The sequence below is a fragment of the Clarias gariepinus genome, chromosome 20 (assembly GCF_024256425.1).
Source record: "Clarias gariepinus isolate MV-2021 ecotype Netherlands chromosome 20, CGAR_prim_01v2, whole genome shotgun sequence".
Taxonomy (NCBI): Eukaryota; Metazoa; Chordata; class Actinopteri; order Siluriformes; family Clariidae; genus Clarias; species Clarias gariepinus.
The window spans coordinates 27,906,437-27,929,084 of NC_071119.1; the positions used below are offsets into that span (position 1 = coordinate 27,906,437).

General features: G+C 41.9%; 2 protein-coding genes across 4 annotated transcripts; one reads left to right on the forward strand and one right to left on the reverse strand.

Moving 5' to 3' along the window:
• Nucleotides 1-348: 348 nt before the first annotated feature.
• On the forward strand, nucleotides 349-8,049 carry dnaja1 (DnaJ heat shock protein family (Hsp40) member A1). Its single transcript, XM_053479399.1, has 9 exons — nucleotides 349-461; nucleotides 2,027-2,180; nucleotides 4,016-4,205; nucleotides 4,962-5,066; nucleotides 5,160-5,387; nucleotides 5,482-5,596; nucleotides 5,682-5,797; nucleotides 5,873-5,973; nucleotides 6,885-8,049. The coding sequence occupies exons 2-9, from the start codon at nucleotides 2,049-2,051 to the stop codon at nucleotides 7,125-7,127; spliced, it is 1,230 nt and encodes a 409-aa protein (XP_053335374.1). The 5' UTR covers nucleotides 349-461; nucleotides 2,027-2,048; the 3' UTR covers nucleotides 7,128-8,049.
• Nucleotides 8,050-8,330: 281 nt separating this feature from the next.
• smu1b (SMU1 DNA replication regulator and spliceosomal factor b) lies at nucleotides 8,331-22,088 on the reverse strand. 3 transcript variants are annotated; one of them, XM_053479551.1, is made up of 13 exons: nucleotides 22,006-22,088; nucleotides 19,838-20,048; nucleotides 19,082-19,234; nucleotides 18,707-18,817; nucleotides 18,349-18,426; nucleotides 18,122-18,250; nucleotides 16,523-16,642; nucleotides 15,549-15,665; nucleotides 14,093-14,220; nucleotides 12,900-13,026; nucleotides 12,623-12,790; nucleotides 11,269-11,421; nucleotides 8,331-10,619 (listed from the first exon to the last, which is right to left on the reverse strand). In XM_053479551.1, the coding sequence occupies exons 1-13, from the start codon at nucleotides 22,029-22,031 to the stop codon at nucleotides 10,521-10,523; spliced, it is 1,620 nt and encodes a 539-aa protein (XP_053335526.1). In that variant the 5' UTR covers nucleotides 22,032-22,088; the 3' UTR covers nucleotides 8,331-10,520. The 3 variants fall into 3 exon arrangements, with proteins under 3 accessions (XP_053335526.1, XP_053335527.1, XP_053335528.1); XM_053479552.1 differs by lacking the exon at nucleotides 16,523-16,642; XM_053479553.1 differs by lacking the exon at nucleotides 8,331-10,619 and having other exon boundaries at nucleotides 11,311-11,976.
• Nucleotides 22,089-22,648: the final 560 nt, after the last annotated feature.

Sequence of the window (22,648 nt, forward strand, 5' to 3'; positions counted from 1 at the left end):
GAACAGATGCATGCGAAATTATACGAAATAATCAGTTACATATTAACTTAAACAAAACTAACATTTTAAAATACAGTTCTAAAAATAAGGTAAACATTTTTTTATAAACTTTTTAACAAAATGAAGTAGGAATATTGGAAAGGTCAGGAAAGCGAAAGCAGGTCTTATGCACATCATCACATCATTTTGTCCAAAAATATTTTCTAATATTTTCTAATATTAACCACCTTTCTGTAGTTTTACCACCTTTCTGTAGGATCGTTGCCCTCTCCAGCATGGCCGCCCTGTTGACGCGTTTGCCTTTCTTCCGGTCAGGTTAACCGCGCTTGCGCAGTCTGTCCCCGGTATCGAGCATTAGGAAATCCTGTGTGTAGAGAAGGTTCCAGACGCTGAGTGTGTGTGTGTGTGTTGAACAGGAGAAACCCAGTTCGATGAGAAAAGAGCCTTTACTACATCACACAGTAAGAGGAATTATGTTAAAAAAATAAATGAATAATGATGTGGAGAGTGGTAGTTTAACACGACTAGTTATCGTGAAGTTAATAGCCAGTTAACGTGGTTAGATTGAGCGCGTGAGCCTGGTTAAAGCAACACGATTTTCACTAAAATGTGGATTATATCTAAAAATCACAATAACAGAAATGTGTATTTATATGTATGATCATGATTTGTAACGGTGTATTCTGAGAGATGTCTAATATTTAACAATCTAACATTATATATATATAAATACACAAGATTCCAGCCTGCAGTAATGTCTATAAAACATTTACTTTATATACATTACAGTACATTTATTTTATATAACGTTTAGTATGATGTTTTTTTTTTTTTACTAATATTTGACTTGGTAACATAAAGAGGTGTAAATACTTACACATAAAGTGCAAAAGTTTATGCCCCCTTGTGACCTTTCAGCTGTTCTCACACAACACACATTTCTCATTTTAATGATATAAATAGGTGTAATTCTCTAATAATTAACACATCCCGGTGGTTATATAAGTTTAATTTATTCCGGAAGCGACTTCTTGAGGTGAAATGTTGTATTGTGAAACGCATTGTCCCATAGGAACTAATGTAAATGCAGGTAATCCGTTACAGCCTTCCAAAAATATTACCAATACTACCAATTTCCAACGCTATAATCATATTTTTGCATCCGAAACAATCAAAACATTAAGCAAAGACATGTAAATGAAGTAAAATATGAAATAAATAGGCAGTAAACCTCACTTTATTTATTAATTTATTATTTCTCTCGGCAAACTAAGCTAAAAGTGTCTCCCTTTTCTTCTTGATATAATGTTCACTAACACTAGAGCTCCGTCTTCACACGATGAAAAACAAAACCCCACAAAAAATAAAATTCAAACTTCACTTTGGTTTTCCACTGACTCAAACAATTTTTTCGCTCGAATATGTTTTGTATGATGAGACAAATTTCTTGCAAAAATTTCAGTTCTTAAGATGAAACTTTGTGAGGCAGGGCGTTCGAATGCCGCGGGGTCGCTGTGTCCGTTAGACAGGTGGAGGTGAATACAATTAAAATTATTTTTTAAAATACATTTTTAACACACATGCACAAAGCACTCACATGCACAAAGCACCGCTCACAGACTTTTTTTAGCGGTTTAGCTAGTGTTAGCATGCTAACAATCCATCCGTGAATCTATGAACCTCTGTAGTCCAACAGTCCGAGGACAGTTGTGAGTGTTGTTAATAGGAACATGCAAACTCAACACACACACAGACCCTAAAGCAGGACTCGAACCCGAACCGTGAGATAAAACTCTATACACTTATCACGATGAGAAATGAAGTCATGACTTTCCATGTACTAGTGAGGAGTATTAATTAAACACACCCCTTTAAAACCTCCTCACGCACGGGGGAGTCAGTTTCTCATCTTATTATTTGGTATCTCATTATTTATTATTTTTATATTTGTGTACTTGTACCGTATACATATAAAAGTAAATGGACATAAATTCTGGTCTCCACCTTTTCCTGTCTCTGTGTGCAGACGAGTCACGCGGCTGGACATCATGGTGAAGGAGACAGGCTTTTATGACGTCCTGGGTGTGAAGCCCAGCGCCAGTCCTGAAGAGTTGAAGAAGGCTTATCGCAAACTGGCCTTGAAATACCATCCGGATAAAAACCCCGCCGAGGGAGAGAAGGTGTGTGTGTGAGAAAGAGAGAGAGTGGGAGGGATGTTGGTTATATTATATAGTTCTTTATTCATCTTAATGTGCCGCAGTGTGAGTTTATTAATCTCAGACACTTTAAGGCAGCGTTTTATTACAGTTTCATCACTTTATAATAGTTTTTAAAGTGAAGAATTCCTTTTTAATGTAAATTGTTAAAATGCTTTACATTCACTTTCAGCATTTATCAGTATTTATTTATTTATTTATTTTTCCCTTTTTTTGTTTGTTAAACACGTCACACACTCTGACTGAGCTACAGCACTGTTATATTACACACACTGTGTAGTGAACAGGATTATACTGGTGTAAATAATTTACCTCAGAATGTTAACTATTCCTCTGCTGAAGACAGTGGAAGTGAAAGTAAAAAACAAAATAATTATTGATCAATATACACTCACCTAAAGGATTATTAGGAACACCTGTTCAATTTCTCATCAATCCATTTATCTAATCAACCAATCACATGGCCGTTGCTTCAATGCATTTAGGGGTGTGGTCCTGGTCAAGACAATCTCCTGAACTCCAAACTGAATGTCAGAATGGGAAAGAAAGGTGATTTAAGCAATTTTGAGCGTGGCATGGTTGTTGGTGCCAGACGAGCCGGTCTGAGTATTTCACAATCTGCTCAGTTACTGGGATTTTCACGCACAACCATTTCTAGGGTTTACAAAGAATGGTGTAAAAGGGAAAAACATCCAGTATGCGCCAGTCCTGTGGGCGAAAATGCCTTGTTGATGCTAGAGGTCAGAGGAGAATGGGCCGACTGATTCAAGCTGATAGAAGAACTACTTTGACTGAAATAACCACTCGTTACAACCGAGGTATGCAGCAAAGCATTTGTGAAGCCACAACACGCACAACCTTGAGACAGATGGGCTACAACAGCAGAAGACCCCACCGGGTACCACTCATCTCCACTACAAATAGGAAAAAGTAGCTGCAATTTGTACGAGCTCACATAAATTGGACAGTTAAAGACTGTAAAAATGTTGCCTGGTCTGATGAGTCTCGATTTCTGTTGAGACATTTAAATGGTAGAGTCAGAATTTGGCGTAAACAGAATGAGAACATGGATCCATTATGCCTTGTTACCACTGTGCAGGCTGCTGGTGGTGTTGTAATGGTGTGGGGGATGTTTTCTTGGCACACTTTAGGCCCCTTAGTGCCAATTGAGCATCGTTTAAATGCCACGGGCTACCTGAGCATTGTTTCTGACCATCTCCATCCCTTTATGACCACCATGTACCCATCCTCTGATGGCTACTTCCAGCAGGATAATGCACCATGTCACAAAGCTCCAATCATTTCAAATTGGTTTCTTGAACATGACAATGAGTTCACTGTACTAAAATGGCCCCCACAGTCACCAGATCTCAACCCAATAGAGCATCTTTGGGATGTGGTGGAACGGGAGCTTCGTGCCCTGGATGTGCATCCCACAAATCTCCATCAACTGCAAGATGCTATCCTATCAATATGGGCCAACATTTCTAAAGAATGCTTTCAGCACCTTGTTGAATCAATGCCACGTAGAATTAAGGCAGTTCTGAAGGCGATAGTGGGTCAAACACTGTATTAGTGTGGTGTTCCTAATAATCCTTTAGGTGAGTGTATATTGTTATGAATTTGTCTATTTATTTGCTTTAGAAACACATTGACGTGTTATTTCTTACAGATTTGCGTTCACATTTTCCCTGTTATGTTACACCACCATCATCATCCTAAACGTGTTTTTAAATTGTATCTGTAACGTAACAGGAAGTGGGCGGAGTTTGTGATGCGAGCGGTTGATGTCTCTCCAGTTTAAACAGATCTCCCAGGTGTACGAGGTTCTGTCCGACACACAGAAGAGAGAAGTGTACGATCGGGGAGGAGAGGCCGCTATTAAAGAGGGAGGGACCGGAGGGGGAGGGGGAGGAGGGTTCAGCTCCCCACTGGACATTTTCGACATGTTCTTCGGAGGAGGGGGTCGCATGCGGCGAGAGAGGAGAGGTACGTCCAGCGCGTCCCCGTGTTAACGATGGACGACAGTTTAAAAAATAAAGAAAACCAAAACAAACTCCTGCTCAGAACGTACAAAAAAAATAAACACATTTCATTATGTAAAACAGTTTTTCTGAACACTTTATTTAAATATAAATGTTCTTCCTGCAGGGTCTTTCTTCTAATCACATGACCGTCAGGTTTTATTTTCCACTGTTTCTGTTGGATTTATGTACAGAAAGCCTGATTTGTTTAGAATAAACCTTTTTAAATTAATCCAAATTCAAGCTTTCTGACACAGTGATAAGAATTCTTCCCCGTCCTTCTTCTGCTCTCCTGAGGGCTGTTGTACTGAATATCAGCACGGCTTTGTAGCGTCTGTAAAGATATCCCAGTCATGCTGATATTCAGCACAACAGCACAACCGAGTGTGATATCGCTTTTATACAATAGTTCCTCAGACAACATTTATTATTTAACAGATTGTAATTTGTTTCTATATTTAACTTGTTATTTAGCTCCGCCCACACATACACTTGGTGGAAATTAACAGTAATTAACAGGAGGTGAGAGTTAGTGTTAAACTCTTAGTGATACTCTGTGACACTGAGAAACTAAACAAGATTTACTTTATATTTACACTTTAGAATATCAGCTCCGTTAACCTCCGGGTTCTGGGGTCGAATCCCAAACCGTGTTTGAGATAGTGAGTGAGGGATTTGGTAAATTACTGATTGTCCCAGTGTGTGTGTCTCGTGTCCTCAGGGAAGAACATCGTGCATCAGCTGACCGTGTCTCTGGAGGATTTGTACAACGGGGCGACCAGGAAACTCTCGGTACAGAAGAGGGTCATCTGTGACAAATGTGAAGGTGAACCCTCGGTCGTTTATGATTAAAGATCACATCCGAATGTCCTTCCTGTCATCTTTTGACGAGCGCTCGTCACATCGTGGTGTCTTTTAGGCCGCGGCGGGCGTAAAGGCGCGGTGGAGGTGTGTCCGTCCTGCAGGGGCACGGGCGTCCAGGTGCGGCTCCATCAGCTCCTCCCCGGCATGATGCAGCAGATCTCCAGCGTGTGTGGCGGCTGCAGGGGTCAGGGTCAGCGCCTCAGCCACCGCGACCGCTGCAAAGCCTGCACGGGACGCAAGATCCTGCGGCAGAAGAAGATCCTGGAGGTGCACGTGGATAAAGGTGAGGAGGAGGGGGCGGAGCTGGGAGCAGCGATGAGCGGGTTATAAAGCCAAGGAGGTTCTGTGAGGTTCACACCAATCTGTGTGTTGATCAGGTATGAAAGACGGACAGAAGATTGTTTTCCACGGCGAAGGAGACCAAGAGCCAGGACTGGAACCTGGTGACATCATCATTGTCCTAGAGCAGAGCACACATCCCGTCTTCACCAGGTACACACACACACTCGTGGGAGAAGGGGGGGTATGGTTTTAACTGAAGTCTTAACGTTTATCATCTGACCTTTGACCCACACAGGCAGGGGACAGACCTGACCATGACCATGGACGTCCAGCTGGTGGAGTCTCTGTGCGGTTTCCAGAAACCCGTCCAAACGCTGGACGACCGGACTCTCCTCATCACCTCACACCCGGGTACGTGTCCCTAATTAATTACGTGTGTGTGTGTGTGGTGATGAGTTTCCGGCTGTAATGCTGTTGTGTTTGCAGGTGAGTTGATCAGACCAGGTGATAAGAAGTGTGTCCTGAGCGAGGGGATGCCCGTGTACCGACGGCCCTTCGAGAAAGGTCGACTCATCATCACCTTCAACGTGAGTCAACTGTTTAAAAGTTTAAAACTATGTGAAGTAAAAAAACAACAAAAAAAATCCTTTTTATCCTGATTAGCGCCCCCTACAGGACTGAAGAGTTTTAAATATAATGCCGCACTAAACTGTGATTATAATCTGGATACGCTCATGTTAGCAACATGCTAGGTGTTAGCTCATTCATGTAAGTGCTGTGCACAAACGTTAACAACTTTATTAAACCTGATTTAAACCAGCCAGTTTTTTGGCTGTAGGTTTGTTACACTGTTGGTATTGTTTAGTATTTCAGAAAGAAAGGTTGTGTGTCTTTTATGTGTTGTAGACATTTATACAGTATGTTCACAAGTTACATTCATGATCACTGAAAAGACAATTCTTGCCCTTTTTCATTGTCCATTTAGTTTTTTTTTAGTTAAACTTTAATCTGTCTAAAAAGTAACTAAAAAACTGGAGAACAAACCGTTAGTATCGCGTATCGTTAAATCCTTGGTTTATAGTGAATAGGAAGCTGTTTGGCATTCAGCCTCATTGTGTGTTAATGCAAAGTCTTATTTATTTTATTTTTTTGTATTTCTTTAAAAATTATTAAATTTATTAATATGAAATGAGTTAAAAGTATTGGAATACAAAAACCTGATTCCTCACTTTATATGAGACTTTATTCAATTATTAAATAGTTTTTGTTACATGTTGATGATTTTGTCAAAGTTTGAAGCTTTAATAACAAACGTGATTAATAATCTAGTTGTTTTTGTTGTTGGAGTGTTTTCACTGAAGTGCGCATTTTTATGAATGAAGTTCCTGCTGTATTCGATAAACACTTGACGTGAGAATAAACGGATAAAATGATACACTGGAGTATTTGGTTCGAGTTCAGACTCTTTGTTTGTTTGTTTGTTTGTTTGTTTCTTCAGGTGGTGTTCCCTGAGGCGAACTTCCTGCCTGTAAACAAGCTGAAGCAGCTGGAGCAGTATTTCCCCTCCATACGTGAGAAGAGCGACCCCGAGAGCATGGACAACGACCTGTACATCTACGCCGACCTGGAGGACTGTGATCTGAGCCACGAGCGACTGCGTCACCACTACGTCGAGGACGAGGACGACGAGGACTTTCACACAGGAGGAGGAGGAGGGGGGGTGCAGTGCCAAACCTCATAGAGCTTCCCGCCACCGCCTCGAACCCTCAACCTCAGTCTTTAAATAATTTGTTAATGAAAGAGAGACAGAGAGATCGCATCCTTTTAATTAGATCAAATGTCTTGTTGTGTTTTTAATCATGGGGAGAATCTCCTGTCCTGAGTCATGTGACCGAGACAGGTACAGTGTTTGTCCTTTCTTTATGTTCCTGTTCAAACGCAGCCGAGGTCAGACAGTGATAACGTACGGCTGCAAAAAAAAAAAAAAAAAACTAAACTAAAAGCCACACTTGTTTTTTTGTTTGTTTGTTTGTTTCTAACATTTTAAGGATACTGTGATTTAACAAGCCAAAAGATTTTCCTCAGTTGTACGTTAAAAAGCAGTGTTACTGTAACAGGTGAGTTGTTTTAATCTGTGTGTGTGTGTGTGTGTTGGTGAGCGTAAACTGGAAGAAAGAAAAAGGAAAACAGATTCTGGCTCAATAACTCGTCTGATTCGTCACGTGGTAGCAGCATTTGCACTATAAATAGACTGACATCTGATTTGTATTGTATTTATTTGCAGTCAGTTTTTACGTGAATTAATTTGCCTTTGATTTTAACTGTGTTCCTCTTTCCTACACTAATCACGATCAGTACGATTATGCAGCGGAAATCTTGTGATGTAAAAATGTTTAAAAGCAAATCCTACTTTCAGTCCTTTCTGCCTGCTGAAGGATGTTTATCAGTGAGGCCTTACGTCCAGGTGAAGAGGAGACGGACAACAACAACAACAATGCCATTATAACTTTTTAAAATAGTTATGTTTGTTAAAAAAAAAAATTATTCTGTTCTTTTTTTATGTGCTCGTTATTTCTTGTACTTTCAGGTCTCTTTATTATCAGGACCAATAATACACTTTATTTGTACTTTAACTTATGAATTAAACTGAAATCTTTCTTTGTCCTTTACCTTTTTTGTGGGTTTTTTGGTTTACATGATTTATACACACAAAGACAGAGCGTCACTTAGATATATTATATTATTATATTTAGATATTTCTTTCTGCTTTAAATTATATAAAGTGTGTTAACATAAAGAACACTAATGTTAATTCTTGTAGTTTTACTCAGAATAACATTCTTTTAGTTAATACTAGCAGAACTGAGTGTTCTTCTGTACCTTTACAGACAAAAAATGAGATCTCATGAAATTCTGAAAGTTTTAGTTAATATACACACACATAAATACATATAATACAGCTGAAACAGAAATATACATAAAAAAATAACCAAATAAGAAAAATACAGTTAAAGTTTTGCATAACATGCAGGAGGATTAATTTATTTCATACGTCCAGACGCCCATTTAGGCTGGAAAACATAACAAACCCAGAGTGTTACGAAGGTTGATGATGATGATGGAGGTAAAAACATCTGGTTGATATTGAGATCAGGAATAAAATTTCACCGTTTCAACACTTAATGCATTTACATAGTAAAATCACCTGAACCCGGCGTCCACACACACACACCAGTGTTAATTTTCATGCCCAGTGTGTGTCAGGTGTTAAAACACACCAATCCTTCACACCTGAGTACACTGAAGCCTCCTCGTGTTAGACTCCTCGCCAGCGTTGCTTTCACACTCGGCGTTGTTCATGTGACGATCGCGATGGAACCGGCGGTCCGGGCTAGCATCGGCTAACTGACTAGCCTAGCCTACTGTAGCTTAGCCTGTCTAGACGAGATTTCTTATAATTATGAGTGATGATGAGGAGCTCTTTGTTGCTGTGGTGCGTCACATCACGTACCAGAGTTTTCCAAAGATACACACAACGTTGTAGCTCCAGTAAAAAAACTGCAGATTATCGAATGTGGAATGATTAACAGTTGCATAGGTTTTATTTAAAAACTGAGCTTTTAGAGAAAAAAAAAAAGTATAAACATATGCTCGAAATTAAGAAATAATTCTACAGCGATGTGTGGAATCTGTGTTCTATCAGGCAACCGGTTTAAAAATGGGTTACATTGAGAATCTACTGTAGTTTGCTTTAAAAAAAAAAAAAAGCTAACAGAACATGTGAACATCAGTTTGACGGACGGAAGTCGATCTGTGATGCGATCGTGCACTCATTTATCTCATCAGGGTTGCCAGATTGCACTGAAAAATCCTGCCTGGGCTGTAGTGAAAAAAGCCAAATCACATCAGCAGGTGGTTCAGTGTAATTATTGACGTCCGTACTTGCACAAAATTGCCTAATTTTTATTACACATGTTTTTCCAGATCAAGAAGATTTAATTATTATTATTATTATTATTATTCAATGTTACGCCAATACATGCGTAGGAAATTAAAACCTTGCGTCATCACACCTCATACTGCAATTAAATTTAACGATTAATATTTTAAGATTTCACTTAATCACTGCACAGCATGAATGTTTATTGAATTCCGCAAAGTTCTTCACTTTAAACGTTCTTTACAGTCAATAAGTAACAAGCGAAATGATTTGTCTCCGTGTTTTTGGGTTAATCTCAACCTTTTAATACGATCTGATCCGTGAGGTTTGTGGTCCTTCTGCCTTTTCTCTCTCTCTCTCTCCCTCTCTCCTCTTGTTTAATTAATTTTTAGCCCCGAGTTTGCAGTCTCGTTGGTCAGCAGGTGAGAAATCAGCCGCTCTGTGCTTTTCTATACCTTTAACCAAAGTTTCAACCAAAAAATCAAATGCAGAGTGTGGAAGCAGCCGAACGTCTCTCGTTAGCTACATTATTGTCGCTGGTTACAAAAACCACCTGGCTTTTATAATATTCCAGAAATAAATACACCGCTTTCCTTAAAGAAAAACAAAGTGTCAGGGATACTGATGTCAGAGCACAAAGGTTGAAGTCGAGGTTTTACACGGAAAGAGATAGAGAGAGTGCTGGCATGCAGACACACACACACACACACACACACAGAACTGCTCATGAACAGCATGTCCACACCATCATCATGCAGCCTTTATACAGTAGAGGGACGGTGATAAAGTTTAATAAGTGGAAATATTAACAAACTTTGACTCGTCTTTCTTTCCTTCTTTGGAGGAAGAAATCAGTCGCGTCGGAACTTTTTACAGAAAAACTGCAATTATAGTTCGGTTTCATGCGATTCAGAAACATAATGAACTACTGATCGTGTTTAGTTTTTCCACGTTTCACTGTACAGAAATCTCGCAGGGTTGGTTTTCTGTGACAGAAGATCAGCGAGACTCGGACACAAGTGTTACAGGTGAAGGTTAAGTCTGTCGTGATCTTCAGCGTCTCTGGAATGGGAGACTTCCGAAACCTGGGAAACTCGATGCACGACTCCAGACATCTGGATGAACAGACGTACCACGGGATCAGCACGGATGACGACTGTTGATGAGTTCACGTGAAGCGTGTTTCGCGGAGGGTCACGGCTTCCAGAGCTTCAGCAGCCCGTCCTCGCTGTAGGTGGCGATCAGGTTCTGGTGAGGGTGGTGGGTGATGCCAATCACGTCCTTCTCGTGCACCTGTGGAGGCGTAGGAGGAGGAAGTTAGGGCTCTGGTGCTTAATATAGACTCGAGACTGAAGAGCGTTCAGTGCAAAGAACGAATCTGTCCGGAGTCATGCCACGTCCAAACGGTACGGTGTAATGCAACAATCTCCAGATATTAGTTAGTGGAGTTATTGAAATTCAGCATCATCATGGAACACTTTTAACTATCATGGCTTTAAAAGGAATTGGATTGAGATTTTATTCCTTCAGCTACAGTCACTTTCTTCAATAATGTTAAAAGTTCTTTACAAAAAAAACTGATTAGAATTAAGGCTTGTCTTTTGTTTCCTCGCTAGTTCAATAACGTACGCCTTGTTAAAAAGTGACAGGCATGCAAGAGCCGAACCCCACACGGACAGGTCGCTAGCGAGCCAAAAGCGCTGACTCGGCTAACAAGCCAATATATATATATTTTTTTTCACCGAGACTGTCAGAGTTAAGAAAATAATGAGCTAAAACACATAACCGGCGGTGGCTAGCTGTCCTCAGGAAGTTTAGCTCTCCTCTAAAAGTTTCCTCACACTAATAAAGTGCGTTCATGACCAGACGCCCGAACTCCTATCATACGCGTTTACATTTACAGAAAGGGGAAACTAACGAAGGCCCGAGGACGGAAGCGTACCGTCAGAGTTCTCTCCAGCTTTCCGGTGATGGTGCTGAAGGAGTACAGCACGTAGTCCTCTCCCACGCAGTAGATCCACTCTCCGCGAGGAGACAACGTGCAGCACACAAAGTCTCCTCCCTCTCTCACTCCTGAGCTAAAACTCCTCAGCACCTTAGACAGAGAAAAGGAGAGCGAGAGAGAGAGAGAATGCGAGGGAGGAAGAGAGGAAGAGCGAGAGCAAGAGAGCAGATGGAATGGAAGATTGAGGAGGCGGAGGAGGTTAAGAGAGCGAGTGAGTCAGCAAGCAGCCGAGCGATGAAAAGTGTGGGAGAGACGATCGCCTCGGCCTCTGGAGTTTAGACCACAGCATTTTTCTAAATTTGTTAACTCTCTAAATTCAGCTCTGGAACCCCAGAATTATCTGATGCTTCATTCTGATCGTTTTTATTGTTTAATCCCGGTGATTTATGATCTGCACCTGAGAGCACTGCAATTGGCCAGGAACAGTAAGGTCATTTCAAGGGCACATACACAGACTCAAAAATTCTCCGGTATGTGTGTGTGTGTGTGTGTGGCTACAAAACAAACAAAAAACAACAATTTTTGTTGTAAAGGCCAGGGTTTAAACAAGCCAGTTAGATTCTTCCCCCAATGTGACCTCATATAAGGTGTGAAACACACGGAGTATGAGTGATGAAATTATACGTTACCTGAAGGGTATTTCAGCTGGGGCATTAACGCACACACACACACACACATGATGAAAACACTGAATGGAAACCTGTGTCTATTACAAATAAAGTCCAAGTTGTGCTACAAGTCAGCAGTCCTCATCTACAAGCTGAGGCACAACATCAGCAGCTCTTTGGACTTCAAGTCGACTCAAGAGCAGAGTGGTGAAGCAAAACAGCTGTTTTCGAGTCAAGTCTCAAAGTTTGGTTTCAAACCCTAGATGTTACCTAAGTCAGAAACAATCAAAGACAGTTTGCACATTTTATGATAAGTAGGAAGTTACGATTATCCGAGTCACGTCACAAAGGCAGCAGCTTCCGAGTCCAAGTCTCATCAAAAGTCAACAACTTTCTAGTCCAACTTGAAGTCATTGACTCATAGAGTCTTAGTCTATGAGTCTCTGCAGCTCTTAAATGCAAGTTGAGTCTCGAGTCAGCGGCTCAGAAAGTCCAAGTCAAGTCTTGTCTTTGTCACGTTGCAAGTTAGGGCCTCATGGAGTCTAATTCAACCAATTTGTGGTAAGAGCTCACCCAGTCGAGTGACAACGTCAGCAGCTCTCCAGTCCAAGTCATCAGCAAATTCCAGTCAGCAGGTCGAGTCCAAGTCGCGTCACAAGATCTCGGGACGCAGATGCAGTTACCTGGCCCTGGACGTTCATGACGACCACAGTGCTGGTCCGGTTACACACCACAAAGTGCTCCGGGTTCTTGGGTACCAGAACCACGTTGTTAACCGTAATGTCAGATCCTTCTGGAACATCAGGAGTTTTGATGGTAATGGTGCATTCTGCCGTGTGTACGTTCCAGATCTGAGAAGCAGAGGATCAGTTTTAATGCCCCAGCGGAGAGGAGAGGAGAGAGGAGGAGAGGGGTGTAATCGTCCATCAGGGTCTGTATGCAAATGTAATGCAGATTCACCTTCACCGTGCCATCTGCTGAGGCGCTAACGGCAAACTGGCCGTTGTGTGAGAAGATGACGTCGTTTATGCCGGAAGTGTGACCTTGGAACTCCTTCAGCATCTTTCCTGATTTCAGTCCGTGGAGTCTGATGGATTTAAACACTGATTAGTCTATTCAAACACAAGATACGCAACAGTCTTCTTTAAAATATATATATATTCAAACCTACTCATCTGCTTTTGTGCCCGTGTGGCATTTATGTGTTGAGTCATGCGCCATGCACATCTGATTCAGCCTGACTGAGGAGTTTTTGTGTTTCAATAAGAACCCAATTACTAAACTAATCATTCCTTCCTGCCTTTTTTCTCTCTCTCTCTCGCTTGCTTAGAAACTGACGTAGCGAAGCAGCTGCATCCGCCAGAACCATCTCGCTTTCCTCAGATAGGAATAGAAACATGCTATCTTTCTTTCTTCCTCCTCCGTTGCTGGAGTGCACGTGGAAAATCAGAATTCCTTCCACCCACCCACAGACACACACACACAGACCAAGAGCCTAGCACTGATTCTGCAGAACTGCTAACGTCAGGCTGGTTAGTGAGAGACAGCGAGAGTGGGTGACGCTCAGATTCTGTTCATCACTGGAGAGGTTCACTCATTTAGACAAAACTAGGAGAGGTAACGGTTTAACGTGATGCATCATCCAGAAACCTAACGCTGATCAGGAACGCTTACATTCTTCTACACTGTGTGAGTACAGAGGCTGTGACTCTACTCCTGAAATTAAATCCCTGTAAAATCCCATTTATACTTCTGTTAGCATGACCTGATTATCCAATTTATGGTCTAGAGAGGGTGTTTATTCTGTGCTAAGGTCACACAGTTGTCTTGATGCACCTACATGTCACATGATGCTCTAAACAACCATGAACTCAGTAAAAACTCATATCCTTGTTTTGTGAAAATACATCATTATAACCTGCAATGTTAGTTTGAACACCTACAGACCCACATACACACCATCAGCTCAGACAGACTACACACACACACACACACTGCAGTAAAGGGAAAGCAGACTGTTAAGAGAAGCAAAGTGACTCCCAGTGAGATCCAGATTGTCCTTCCAGCATTTTACACTCTGTAGAATTTCTCAGGAAGAACTGAACGAATGAGGGAAGAGATGTGTGTGTGTATGTGTGTGTGTGTGTGTAAACCTGATGATATGGTCGAAGGAGCCGCTGAGGAGCTGACCGTTGTCCCTGCTGAAGCAGAGGCAGGTGACAGCTTTGCTGTGGGCGCGCTCGAATTTGCGCAGACACTGACCGTTACGAATCCTCCAGAGCTGGAGAGAGGAGACACGACCATGTCAAAAATAACACACACACACACACACACACACACACACACACACACACACAGTATCTACACGTTTCTGTCAAATTCAGTATTTGTAAATTAAGAAGAAATAACCGTTGAGAAGAGAAATAGTTGAGAAGAATAACCGGACCAAGAACATGGAATTCAGACACGGACTGTTTGACTTAATAATAATAATAGGGATTGTAACAGACAGACACTCTGAAAACCCTTTTACATTGGAAGATACGTCAGTGAAGTCCCTCATAAATACTGAAATGGAGTCTGAGGTGGAAGTGAGCACTGAGATGGAGATGAAGATCATGTTGGAGGTTGGGGTGAAGGTCAAGTTGGTACTGGTGGTTGAGAAGGTGATGGAGGTGGAAGTCGGGGTGGAGTTGGGGGTGAAGGTGAAGGTGGAGATCAAGTTGGATGGTGGAGGTGGGGATCAGGTTGGAGGTTGGGGTAGAGATGGAGATCAGGTTGGAGATCCGGTTGGAAGTTGGGGTGCAGGTGGAGATCACGTTGTAGGTTGGATGGTGGAAGTTGCGATCAGGTTTGAGGTTGGGGTAGAGGTAAATATCCGATTGTATGTTAGTGTGGAGGTGGAGATCGGGTTGGAGATCAGTTTGGAGCTTAAGGTAGAGGTGGAGATGGAGATCAAGTCGTAGGTTGAGGTAGAAGTGAAGATCAGGCTGGAGGTAGAGGTGGAGATGGGGTCAGGTTGGAGGTTGAGGTAGAAGTGGAGATCAGGTTCGAGGTGGCAGTGGACATGGAGATCAGGTTGGAGGTTGAGGTAAAGGAGAAGGTGAAAATCAGGTTGGAGGATGAGGTGGAGATCGGGTTGGGAATTAGATGGTGGAGGTGGAGATCAGGTTGAAAGTTGAGGTAAAGGTGGAGATGGAGATCAAGTTGGAGGTTGAGGTAGAAGTGGAGATCAGGCTGGAGGTAGAAGTGGAGATGGAAATCAGGTTGGAGGTTGAGGTAAAGGAGAAGGTTAAAATCAGGTTGGAGGTAGAGGTGAAGATCAGGTTGAGGGTTATATGGTGGAGGTAGATATGGAGTTCAGGTTGAAGGTTGAGGTAGAGATGGAGATCAGGTTGGAGGTTGAGGTAAAGGTGGAGATCAGGTTGGAGGTTGAGGTAAAGGAGAAGGTTAAAATCAGGTTGGAGGTAGAGGTGAAGATCAGGTTGGGGGTTAGATGGTGGAGGTAGAGATGGAGTTCAGGTTGGAGGTTGAGGTAGAGATGGAGTTCAGGTTGAGGTTGAGGTAAAGGTGGAGATGGAGATCAAGTTGGAGGTGGAGGTGAAGTACCTGTATTTTTCCATTCTGAGCCCCGGACACCACCATCTCGCTGTCGTGACTCACCGCCAGGCAGAGCACCGCCTCGTCCATCATCATGAAGTTATCCTGAGCCTGATACTTTAAATCCTATACACACACACACACACACACTTTATCAACAGAATTCTTAATAATATTCAAAACCCATGACTTGTTCATTAATATTCCTTAAACCTAATATAACATATTACATTGTATGACATATTCATTAATATTCATTATATACAATTTTATTTAAAGTTTTAAAGGATTGGTTTTAAATGTATTATTATTACACTTTTACACCAATATTACAGCAAATAACTAATTTACATTTCAATCTTTTTCAAGTTCAAATTTTCATCATTATAGTTTTTTTAAGCTTCATTTCGTGAGTGTGAGTGTGTGTGTGAGTGTGTAGCGCGGGTCATCCTGCTCCGTGGTGTGAAGGTATAACGGCTGTAAACACACCTCAGCGATCCCTCAGTGCGCTCTACTGTAAAAGTGAGAAGTCGGCCGGCGTTATTTTTGGCGGTTGGAACGCGCGTGTGCAGGACAGACGTCAGAGACGCTCAGGGTGACCCACATAACACACCTCAGAGGTTCACTCCAGAGAGAGGAAGAGCGCGGAACTAAACGGGAAAGTCTGTGTGTGTGTGTGTGTGTGTGTGTGTGTGCGCATTTTATTTCTAAAAACATACTTTTATAGGTTAATTTCTGACAGTACAGAATAGTGGATTCTATAGAGGTGTGTGTGTGTGTGTGTGTGTGTGTGTGTGTGGTTATTTTCTAAATTATTATAAAAGTTCTGGTTTAATCCTGAAAGTGACTGGGCGGGGCTAAAACTTGCACAAACTACTTGACACGCACTATGTTTAGAAAGTAGAATTCAAAGTATTTAAAACTTCAAAGTAGAATTGAGGTTCCTGTTCATAGGAACTTAATGAGAAACATTTCGTCCTCACCTTGCAGATTTTCCCGGTGGTGTAATCCCAAACCTCGATAAATCCGTCCACCGATCCCGTCATCAGATACTGACCATCCGGACTGAACCGAGCACATTCTACATGCGACTTCGGCCCAAACTGTAACACACACACACACACACACACACACACACACACATATTACATTTACTCCGGGCTGTATTAAGGTGGGATCAGTGGGACACTTTAATATTAAAATGTTTTATTTTAGTCGGTGGTTCTCTGTGCTGTAGTTTATATGTTAAACTATAAAATATAGTTTTAATATGTTAAAGGTTTATATAAAAAACATGAATTTAAAGTACAAATAAAATTTAATTTATCTTAATGCATCATCAAGGGTCTACGTTTTATGGATAAATGTACGTACAAGAAAATATAATAAAATAATAAAACTTATCAAATTCTTGAACAAATTAAGTCTTAAAATAAAACATTAACCTCATTCTTCCTCTAAAAGTAAGTTGTATCACATTTAAACAAACTATTAGGTATGTCGAGTGTAGGTTCATTGTTTTCAAAATTGTCTTGCTATGTATTTACAGTATAGTTTATAAATTATTATATTTATTATTATATTTATTAATTATTAATTCCCTCTCTTATTATTAATTTGGCTCCAATATAAGCAGCCCAGCGTAATTATACTATTTGTTTGTTTGTTGGTGTGTTGCAGGACGTTTCTGAGCTAAAGCGTTGGACGTGTTAAGACGGCGTTGCGCTGACTTTGCACTGACGTAAACCCCCGAGTTATAATAATAATAATAATAATAATAAAGATATTCTGATTAATTAACTAACAGACCACACTGCACTTTATATTAAATTATAAACTTATTAAAATATATTAGAGCTGAGAGACTCATGCATCGCTCAGCGCTGTAATCACTTCTTATCCTGTGTGTGTGGGCGAGTATAAGCGCTGGCCACCAGAGAAAGTATATTAGCATTAAGTTAGCACACACCCACACTATAATGATATCATGGTGCTTAGGGTGAAAGGTCATATGTGTTGGTGGGCGGAGCTACTGTCACCCTGAGGCCGTCAATCAGGAGGTGCGGTGAGTCACCATGACGACCATCTGAGAGAGGGGGCCTCGGGCCTACAAAACAATTATGCCACCCTGTGTGTGTGTGTGTGTGTGTGTGTGTGTTAACAGGATATTTAAAAAATGACTCAGAATAAAAGTCTAAGGCTGTTTAAAACCAAAACAGGCTGTTATACATTGTTGTGTTAAAAGTGTGTTTGTTATCTGGCGTCTGTCTCGTCTGAGCAGTGACACGGTTCCTGCGTGCTGTCTAGCCGTAAACACCTGCTGTCTGAATTTTTTTTTAAACTTATTGCTGTATACGTCCGGGTCAGGAAACTGCAGCGTTCCTTTAAATCCCCATTAACGGATTCCTGCTGTAAGGTACAGTGACTCATCTTCTGTATAAACCACTAATTTATTCCTGCATGAAAGCTGCAGCTCATCTCTCCAACACTGGCACGCTTCACTCCCCGGGTTCTGGAGGTGAAAGACCCGGTCCTGTTACGGCTCCATCGGACCCGGGGTCGTTCGTGTTTTGTCACTCTACCTTGAGAAGATGGCTGAGCTGGGTGGGGAAGCGCTCCTCCTCCAGGTCCTTCATCATGGTTTTGCCCCGGAACAGGTCTATGGACATGCCGGGGGGCAGGAGACCCTGGTGCTGCTGCCACTTCAGAGACTGGTGGAGGGGACAGATAAAGACAAGACAGTCTCGCGTACAGAGGAGGAGGTTACAGCAGAGACGCGCGATAGGGAGTAAGGTCACGCTTCACTTACCAGCATGGCTAACGATCCGAACTGCCTGAGTGCTTTGGTCTCCTGCAGCCTGTAGAGAGCGCTCTCACACAGACGACCCTGTGTGGAGAAGACGGACACTCGGTGGGGCGGAAAAACCTCAGGCGGGGGTAATTAAACGTTCTGTAACAAGCTGGTTTTGTTTTTACCAGTTTATCATTGTTTTTTCCCCCTAATGTGCGTGTCTCAGCATTAGCTCATTCACATAAACACTGAAATGCCATGTTTGAAGGAGGAGTAAAACTCACACACACTGGGGACGCTCTGAGATCTACACTAACTTGGTAACTAATTCACTGGTAATTAAAGATATGAAGCTTCCCGACAGATGAGAACCCACCTGCCCAAGCAGAGCCATGAGGCGAGACGGAGGAACCACACTGACCTCTCCGATCAGCGCCTGAGCGATAGCCAACCTGCTCTTCTCTTTACTGCTGCCTTCTGGGTAAACCTTCAGCAATACAGAGTGAGAGAGTGAAATTGAGTAAATAAATTAAGACCGCGGGTTAGCAAAGAGGTGCTGTCTCCAAAAACTCATCTGGACGCAAAAATTTGAATTCAGGTGCCAAAGCACCAAGAGAAGAGAGTATAGTTTAAGCCATACGCTGGCTCCGCCCACTCGTTACAGAAACTCCACCTACTTTCATGCAGCGGTACAAGTTTACAAACCGTATGCTCCAGTGAGTTTAAAACACACACACACACACACACCTACCTTACTGGGGTCGAAGTTCTTGTTTGTGAGCAGAGCGTCCAGTTTGGCGTATCGTTCAGGCTGCGTGTGTTTCAGCATGATCATGGGGTCCGTCTGAGTCAATAAACAACCCGCTGCTCCCAGTTCCTTCAGCTCGATCAGCTCCAGTACCACCTGGTGGGAAATATTCAGAGATAAGCAGATGGTGAGAGGAGCACAGGACCTTCATGATTACAGCAGCAGCTCCCGTGTACACACGTCCTCACCCTAAGCTGGAGAAACCTTCCTGACCTGCGCGGTGTTTAAATACATTACGTGGTAAATCTCTTCATCAATCACCACGTGGGGGAAAAAAACAACAAGATTCCTCCAGATTAAGACGTCCTCTTAAGCACGATTAAATCTGAAATCAAAATCTTTTAGAAGCCTTTGAGAATCTCATCCTACACTGGATCACTGAAGCTGTCGGACGTCTAATCAGTAACAACATCAGTGAGAACAAACTGCACTAAAGTCCATCCTGAAAGAATTCAATAAACTGAGTCTCACTGGAGCAGTGTGTGTGTGTGTGTGTGTATGTGTGTGTGTGTGGAGACCAGGATCAAGCACTTTGGAAAAAAACACCATAAACACATTTGGTGAAGAAACAGGACTTGTGGAACACAAACACAGAGATGTGAGATACAACATCAGAGTCTCAAAACTGGAAGATAAAAGGTTTCTATCGTCCTGTGACGCGCGTGTGCTGGAGCTGAGTCGCGTCCCTGAGCCTCTCACCTGCTCGTACAGGTTAATGAGCAGCTCGTCGGGGAGTTTCAGGTGCTGGATGGCCCGCAGCACGGCGTCCCAGCGGCCCGCGTTCACGTCCTCCACGAAGCTCTCGATGCTGTCCACTGTGTGCAGCGCCACCATGCTCTCCTCCTGCAGCATGGCCAGTGTGCGCGGAAGATTGTTCTCCTTCAGGTACTGCATGATCAGCCGGATCACACTGCCCCGAGACAACACACACACACACACACACACACACACACACACACACACACAAGCTGTCAGGTCTGATCTAACCTTCTGCATCATTCAGGACATAAGTTCATGACCCACTTAAAGCATCTCACACACAAACACACACACACCTGTTGCACTACAGACCAGTAAAGAAGAATACAGTGTGTGTAATGTAATAAAAAAGAGAAGAAAAAAAAAAAAAAAAGGATTTAAAGAATGATAAAATATACATAATTATTACAAATGAAAATTTTATATAAAAATAAATAATAAAAAAATAAATCTCCATAAAACACAACGAAAACAAAATACAGTTTATGAAAAATGGGAAGTAACTGAAGAATTCATTAAATAGTGATAACTACATAGAAGATTATTATTATTATTATTATTATTATTATTATTAATTAATGTAAATATTTTCAATTATTTTATTTAATATTTATATTATTTCTCAAACCCAACGCTGCTGTAATCAATAAATTTTATATAAAGGGACTTATATTACATTAAATGTTTTATATATGTATGCAACCATCACTAAATAATTATAGTGATAACTATATAATACATATACATATAATAATACGAATAATATAATACAGTATGTTTTAAAATAAATGTTAATGTTTTTATTGATTTTATTTCTCAGACCACACACAGCTGTAAATAAGAAACGTCCTATAGAAGACTAAAACCTAAAAGAAATACTAAAACATATATTTATTAGATAATGCATTATAAACGTTTGTAACCATCATTAAATAATTATAGTGATAAAGATAAAAATATGACTATATTAATAATAATAATACCTATATAATATTTCAAATTATTTTTATATATTTTATTGTATTGTTTTTAGTTTTCAAACCACACATAACAATAATTAACAAATTTTCTATAGAACATTAAAACCACCAATAATTTAAAACATTAACGCAATTTAAATTTATTTAACTAAAATTTAGGTTTCATTTAATTAAACAGAAACTAAATCTGACTGAAATTTTCCGTCTTGGCTACCTGTTACTGTAACTCCACAGACGTTCCTACACTACAGGAATCTTTACTGATTGATTTCTCCGTGTGTGTGTGTTTAAACCCCAGGTAGCTGTAATGAAGTGATGAAGCTCCTGCAGCTGCACGTTCTTCTACACTCCGGTTCCTCTCAGCTCCTCACGTTCCTCCTCGGTGATGAACAAAACCTCTTATTCCGGTGTAAACAGGTTTGTCTTTACACGGCTTTAAAGAGCAGTGTGAGATCAGCTCTCTCTCTCACACACACACACACGGTCCAGGAGTGAAGGGCTTCTCACTACACACTACATGATCCATCACGGAACCTCTGTAGTCCGGAGGAGATCAGCGTTATGTTTATTCCCAATTGTACAATAATTAGCCTGAGACTGTGGGAGGAAACCCGAGTCCCCGGAGGAAACATACGAGAGTGTGGAGAACACACACACACACACACAGACCCCGAGGTGGGAATTGAACCCTCGACCCTGATGGTCCGAGGCCACAGTGTCAGCACTTAGGAGTTAAAACATGATTAAAGACCCATCAGCCTTCCATCTATTTATCTACAGATGTTTTCTCGAAGCTGCGGAACACACACACACACACACACACACACACACCTGACAGATGAGACAGTTTAATGTGTGGAGTGATAAACCCAACACATAAAAACAACCTTTAATGACTGCGGCATGAACATGACATTTCTGTAACAGGTCGTTTCACTCACACACACACACACACACACACACACAGCGCTCTGACCTGAGGAGCATCACACAGGAGACGTGACTGACTCTACATCATGCAACAGAACAGTGCAGACAAACACCAACATCACTGTTGCATTGCTTTGAATGCAAACTTGCATGCATCACACACACACACACACACACACTCCTGCGCGCGAGACTCACTCGGCGGATTCCACCTCCAGCTCCATGGCTGTGATGAGCCGCAGCAGGAACACCAGCGCTCCTCTCACACACACTCTCACACACACACACACACTCTCACTCTCTCACACACACATCCTCCACCGGCGCTCGCCCTCGTGTCCGCGCGTCCCCGACACGTGAACGCGCTCCGTACACGTGCTACGGGCAGGGCGTCAAATTACGTCACTCTTTCTCTCCCTAAGTGCAACAATGTAACGGTTTTAAAGAGACGCGGGGGCGCGTGTGTGTGTGCGCGCGTGAGAGGGAAGGACACGCGCTTATACACACCCACGCGCGCAGAGTGTGATGTAAAAATGTTGATGAGGTAATACACACGCGCGCCGGCCACTTTATTAGGAACACCTTGATATATGAGAGCCTGTTTAACATGGGCGTGGCTCCACGTGCACCTGAACTGCAACGACAGCAGCAGCACTTAAGCACGAGCGCCTCAGTGCAGTGGCATTTATCCTGCACACATCCTGAATATCAATGTCCTGGTTATAGACGAACCCGTCCCTCAGCGCCCTCCTGTGGTCAGAGCATTACATAGGTGAATACCGCACACATTAACTGCTGTCTCTGCTCTGCTGACACCTGGTGGCCAACCAGCCGCATTACA

Excerpts from the sequence above, each read along its gene's own strand:
- dnaja1 (XM_053479399.1), top strand. The coding sequence starts at position 2,049 with ATGGTGAAGGAGACAGGCTTTTATGACGTCCTGGGTGTGAAGCCCAGC. Across the intron at positions 5,067-5,159 it reads CATCTGTGACAAATGTGAAG|GCCGCGGCGGGCGTAAAGGC; the intron begins GTGAACCCTCGG and ends GGTGTCTTTTAG. Across the intron at positions 5,974-6,884 it reads GACTCATCATCACCTTCAAC|GTGGTGTTCCCTGAGGCGAA; the intron begins GTGAGTCAACTG and ends TTGTTTCTTCAG.
- smu1b (XM_053479551.1), bottom strand. The coding sequence starts at position 22,031 with ATGGAGCTGGAGGTGGAATCCGCCGA. Across the intron at positions 13,027-14,092 it reads TCCTTCGACCATATCATCAG|ACTCCACGGACTGAAATCAG; the intron begins GTTTACACACAC and ends TAAATCCATCAG. Across the intron at positions 10,620-11,268 it reads AGCTGGAGAGAACTCTGACG|GTGCACGAGAAGGACGTGAT; the intron begins GTACGCTTCCGT and ends ACGCCTCCACAG.